General features: G+C 40.8%; 1 protein-coding gene across 1 annotated transcript; it reads right to left on the bottom strand.

Moving 5' to 3' along the window:
• Positions 1-222: 222 nt before the first annotated feature.
• On the bottom strand, positions 223-5,630 carry LOC115224526 (beta-1,3-galactosyltransferase 6-like). The gene is made up of 2 exons (XM_029795436.2): positions 5,572-5,630; positions 223-1,517 (listed from the first exon to the last, which is right to left on the bottom strand). The coding sequence occupies exon 2, from the start codon at positions 1,443-1,445 to the stop codon at positions 423-425; it is 1,023 nt and encodes a 340-aa protein (XP_029651296.1). The 5' UTR covers positions 1,446-1,517; positions 5,572-5,630; the 3' UTR covers positions 223-422.
• Positions 5,631-6,043: the final 413 nt, after the last annotated feature.

The raw sequence follows: 6,043 nt of genomic DNA on the forward strand, positions 1-6,043 counted from the left end.
GGTGGGTTTTTTTTCTAATTTATATATATATATATATATATATAGATATATATATATACACACACACACATACTAACAGTTTCCTAATTCCAGTTTATAAATGTGTGAGCAGTTGCAATAATTTAATTTTAAAGTTTTGAAAGAAAATTGTTCACAGTTAATTTACAGTATTTGACAAAACAAAATATTGCACAGGGTTTCTGGTTTCTGTTCTGGGGTTGGTTTTTTTTTTGTTTGTTTGTTTTTTTGTTTTTGTTTTTTAGATTAAAAAAATAAATACAATTAAAAAAAAAAACAGAGACACCTTCGCAGATATTTGTGGAAATAGAGTTTAGAAAGCATGAAGAGTTGATGTAGAGAAATCAGCAAATATTCGACTGGATGTTTAAATGAAAATAATGATGACTCAACAGAAGACGAATTTAAGGAATAGAATGGTTTTTGCGTTCACAGCACTGGGTCGGAAGGACATCCCAATTGTAGATGTACGATGGCCTCTTTTTAATCTGTCGTCGACACAAATGTCCTGTTTTTAGAAGATGATCGTGCTTGTCTTGGATATCCTGCATGGACTGTTTGTGGGTAATTAGATAAATATTATTGCAGCCACGTGATATGAACTCGGTATCGAATCGAGGATCGTGGACGCGGTTTATAGACAACGGTGCCAACCACACGCCGACCGAAACGTCTTCGCTACGGAAGAGCTGCAGTAGATTTCTGTTGGTAGCAATGAAATGGATGAGATCTGATGACAGCACGTACCCACCGCCGACTGCATATGGTAAATAACGATCACAAAGAACAAACTCCTTCTCCTGCCACTTGCCTTGCTTCTTTACATGGGCTCTTCCATCAAAGAAACCCCAATACAAACGTCTCTTCCCTGAAGATCTTAGTTCTTTCTCTATGACGTCCAGTCTTACGTAAGTGTCTTGGTCAGTTTTGATCACATATTTGTAGTCGATATTGTTGTCGATCCATGTGAAACTATCCAGCACCTTCAATGTCAGATTCTTATAAGCGTCGACGACCTCCGGTAAAAGGATCAGGTCTTGTTTCAGCAGGTTCTCCTTGAGAAGGTTGTCCCTTGTTTCGTTGGTCAAGTTTCCCGTTCCGATTACAAAGCGAGCAAGAATATCATCAGGAACATTTTTGAGCCACGTCTCTCGAATGAGGTTGCGGTACCTTCGGTCTTTTGGGCCCGACATGACGAGAACGATGAGGAAGCAAGACAGGGTCTGCTGGGTCACGGAATTGACATTTTTCCAGTAAGTTCTACTCTGAAGGTAGCGTATGTCCTGTCGCAGCTGATTGCCGACAGCATTGTCGCAGGTCCATGAACAGAGAGACAGGCAAAGCACCAAACAGAAGGTGACCACAATGCCACATATCAGCACGGTGGTTCCATGCCTGGCAGAGAATCTTCGCAGTTTCGATACCATTTGAAAGACTTTGGTGGTCGACAGATCAGCAGATGGAAGACAAATTAAATATTTACACCAAATCCATGTCACCTTCAAAAACAAAAGAAAGAAACAAACAGATTAACAAACATTTTAAAAAATGATATTAAGTTTTATTATCAGGAGTTTATTCTTTTACTTGTTTCAGTCATTTTACTGTGGCCATGCTGGAGCACCACCTTTAGTCGGGTAAATCGACCCCAGGACTCATTCTTTGTAAGCCTAGTACTTCTTCTATCAGTCTCTTTTGCCGAACCACTAAGTTATGGGGACGTAAACACATCATCATCAGTTGTCAAGTGATGTTGGGGGGACAAACACAGACACACAAACACACACATACACATACATATATACATATGACAGGCTTCTTTCAGTTTCCATCTACCAAATCCACTCACAAGGCTTTGGTCGACCTGAGGCTATAGTAGAATTCACTTGCCCAAGGTGCCACACAGTGGGACTGAACCCAGAACCATGTGATTGGTAAGCAAGCTACTTACCACACAGCCACTCCTGGGCATATATATATATACTTATTTATTTATTCTTTTATTTGCTTGTCATTTGACTGCGGCCATGCTGGAGCACCGCCTTTAGTCGAACAAATCATTATTCTATCGGTCGGTTTTGCTGAACCGCTAAGTTATGGGGATGTAAACACATCATCATCAGTTGTCAAGTGATGTCGGGGGGACAAACACAGATACACAAATACACACCCATATATATATATATACGACGGGCTTCTTTCAGTTTCCGCCAACCAAATTCACTCACAAGGCTCTGATTGGCCTGAGGCTATAGTAAAAGACAGTTGCCAAAGGTGCCACGCAGTGTGACTGAACCCAGAACCATGTTGTTGGTAAGCAAGCTACTTACCACACAGCCATTCCTGCGCCAATAATAATAATAATAATCCTTTCCACTATAGGCACAAGGCCTGAAATTTTGGGGGAGGGGGTTAGCCAACTGGTACTTATTTTATCGACTTCCAAAATATAGCAAAATTGGCAAACCTACACAAGTGTACCCCCCCCCCGACCACTGACTTTGTTTCCTCATAACTTTCAGAAAAAAATGGATATTTTTTTAAAGGAAATTTTCTACAAATACACTTCAGACAGTGCAAATTCCGATTATATCAAAATTTATTGTGAAAATATTTTATCCGACGGGTAGACGGAGGAGCTTCGTATAATTCATACGTATCAACGTCCGTGTCGGTGACACATAAAAAGCACCAACTGATCATAGCTGTTTTCCTGCCTCCTCTGGCCCCTGTGCTGGTGGCATGTAAAAAGCACCCACTACACTCACGGAGTGGTTGGCATTAGGAAGGGCATCAAGCTGTAGAAACTCTGCCAGATCAGACTGGAGCCTGGTGCAGACTCCTGGCTTCCCAGACCCTGGTTGAACCGTCCAACCCATGCTAGCATGGAAAACGGACGTTAAATGATGATGATGATGATTGGCTTTGTTTCCTCATAACTTATAGAAAAATGGACTTTTATAAAATGAAGTTTTCTCCAGATAAATACCTTTCAGATGGTGTACATTATGATTATATCAGAATTTAATGTGAAAAAAAAAATATTGGTGGGTGTGAACATATACATACAGACACACACACGTCACAGTTTTTTTTCAAAATTTCAACTTTCTTTTCAAGTGATGCATGTCTATATGCATGTGTGCGCATCACCAATTTTTTTCTTCTTCATATTAGATTCCATTATAATGATAATCTACATCGTCTAAAGATATTTACTCTTTTACTTGTTTCAGTCATGTGACTGTGGCCATACTGGAGCACTGCCTTTAGTTGAGTAAATCGACCCCAGGACTTATTCTTTTGTAAGCCCAGTACTTATTCTATCGGTCTCTATTGCCAAACCGCTAAGTGACGGGGACGTAAACACACCAGCATCAGTTGTCAAGCGATGTTGGGGGGGGGGACAAACACAGACACACAAACATATATATATACATATATACGACGGGCTTCTTTCAGTTTCCATCTACCAAATCCACTCACAAGGCTTTGGTTGGCCCGAGGCTATAGTAGAAGATACTTACCCAAGGTGCCACGCAGTGGGACTGAACCCGGAACCATGTGGTTGGTAAGCAAGCTACTTACCACACAGCCACTCCTACGCCTTTGTAGAAAATTTCATTAAAAAATATCCAAGACATGAATTATCCAAAACTCCACCTTTTTTCTTTTTTTTACAATGAATTCCGATATAATCATAATCCATGTCATATGAAGCGTATTTGTTGAAAATTTCATTTAAAAATATTAATTTCTCTGAAAGCTACGAGGAAACAAATTTGGGCGGGGTACACTTGTGTAGGTATACCCCGCAGAGTTGTCTTTATTAAGGAACAGGTTCTTACATTAGGAATGTGGACGGGACTTCGATGAGAAAATCGTCACTGGGGAAGAATATAATAGTGCTGGGCGTCTCCCTCGCCACGCTGCTTTCAATGAAATCATAAAGCATGGCCTAGACGCCGCAGACTTCCCTTCCTAGCTCGAACTCGCGGAATTAGACAGAGCGGACGTTAAAAAAGGCCAGGCGGCATGAGAATTTTCCCGTTCCGTGGTGGTAGGCCCATCATCCGGGATGTCACATGCTGTGACACCTCAAGCGGCAACCTGGTGTGTTCAGCAGCCGTCTCAGGATTAGCTCTGCTCGTCAGACCGAGAAGGGTAAACTGTTTAAAGTATCGGCCGCTTTCTGATAAGATTTGTGATCGAGCCTGTGACAGTGGAGACCTCCAGCGATCTCGGCCCTCGGACCACATCCCTGCTCGATGCTATCGAGGCAGAGATGGCTATCTACAAGAACGAGCCTCGTGAGTCAGAGTGACCGTTTCGGCACAACTCCCTCGCCATCGTCCGGGACAAAATCTTTTCCATTTTGTCCGTTCGTTCCACGAAGCGAACTGACAAAACCTCTTCGATACGACTCGTCACCTTATTGCATTATTTAACCAATCATGATTTAATTAAAAACATCATTAACATTGCAAGTGGTGTAAATTATTAACCGAAACTTCTATATCTAACAACCAAAGCCAAAACACAGGCATGATTCGCCAGAAGAGAATAATATCGAATACGGAAGAAACCAACAAGTAAAGCCTTTACGTCCTCGCTCAATCTGCAAGAAATAGCAGTCAAACAGCTTTCGACTGATACCCGATCATCTTAGAGTAGGGTACATCTGATAATGTGGTTTTAGGAGAAAAGGTGGATGGAATAGTCGTAACTGGAACGTCTTTCATCATATGTCTGTCTCCTTGTTGAAAGCTAACCTGGGGCTAAATGACAAGTGATCATTGAACAAGCGAACGAGGAAGGCTTCTACATGGTTGTCGATTTGCTGGAAATAACAGATAATCTTTCCTCAAATTAAACTCTACTGTATTTTTTTTTTAAATGTTTTTTTTTTAAATAACGACACATCCACATCGAATAATGTAGTACCAGATACACTGTAACTGTAAACAAGACGGTATGGTCACAAGTGGAAAGTCTTTGATCACGTCAACTTCGTCACAAATTACCTGGGGTTAAACAACAACACTTTTACAATGAGATAACTTTACGTGGTCGTTCGAACAGCTAGCAATAACAACCAAATCTTCCTCAGATCATACCTTACCATCTTAAAAATAAATAAATAAAAACCATAGACACGCTGACTCATATCGACCTCGAAACATTTTTTAAAAACAAGAAGGGGTGGTCACATCTAGAAAGCATTTCTTTGATCGTAAAATATGCTCGATTAGTGGCTGAACAGTGTTAAACATTTCCATATTTTTACCAGTGTTTCCATAGTTCTTCTTCAAGAAATGCTTGTTCCGTGATCCGTTCTTTCATAGCTGGGTATTTCGTCACAGAACATGGAAAAATTCTATGAATGAATTAACTGAAAACACACAGACACAGACACACACCAAGTCTTTCGGAAATTAAAATCATCTCAAAAATGGACATCGAGGAAGTTGAATGTGAAAAAGAAGAAAAAAAAAAAAAAGAATGACAATTAGAAACGTTGGTTTTGAAAGACTTGTAATAACAACAACGTACCTGGGTGGGTGGCAGAAACAAAGGTAGCAGTCTTGGCTTCTGCCGAGGTGCTTCCTTGGACAAGGAAGATAACTCTGAATTTACTTACTTCCCTCTTTATAATAAAAAGATGAAAAAAAAATAAACAAATGCTGTTTCCATGCGATCGAATCACGATGGCGGAGGGGGGAATAGAGAAGAAGTTCGTGTGGTGGAGGTGGGGTGAGAGGGTTAGTACCTATTTCTTTACCACCCACAAGGGGCTAAACAGAGAGAGAGAGAGAGAGAGAGAGAGGACAAACAAGGACAGACAAATGGATTAAGTTGATTATATCGACCCCAGTGCATAACTGGTACTTAATTTATCGACCCCGAAAGGATGAAAGGCAAAGTCGACCTCGGCGGAATTTGAACTCAGAACGTAGCGACAGACGAAATACCTATTTCTTTACTACCCACAAGGGGCTAAACACAGAGGGGACGAACAAGGACA

This window comes from Octopus sinensis, linkage group LG25, assembly GCF_006345805.1.
Source record: "Octopus sinensis linkage group LG25, ASM634580v1, whole genome shotgun sequence".
NCBI lineage: Eukaryota > Metazoa > Mollusca > Cephalopoda > Octopoda > Octopodidae > Octopus > Octopus sinensis.

What these genes read in the sequence shown, in the direction of transcription:
- LOC115224526 (XM_029795436.2), bottom strand. Translation starts at nt 1,445, where the DNA reads ATGGTATCGAAACTGCGAAGATTCTCTGCCAGGCATGGAACCACCGTG.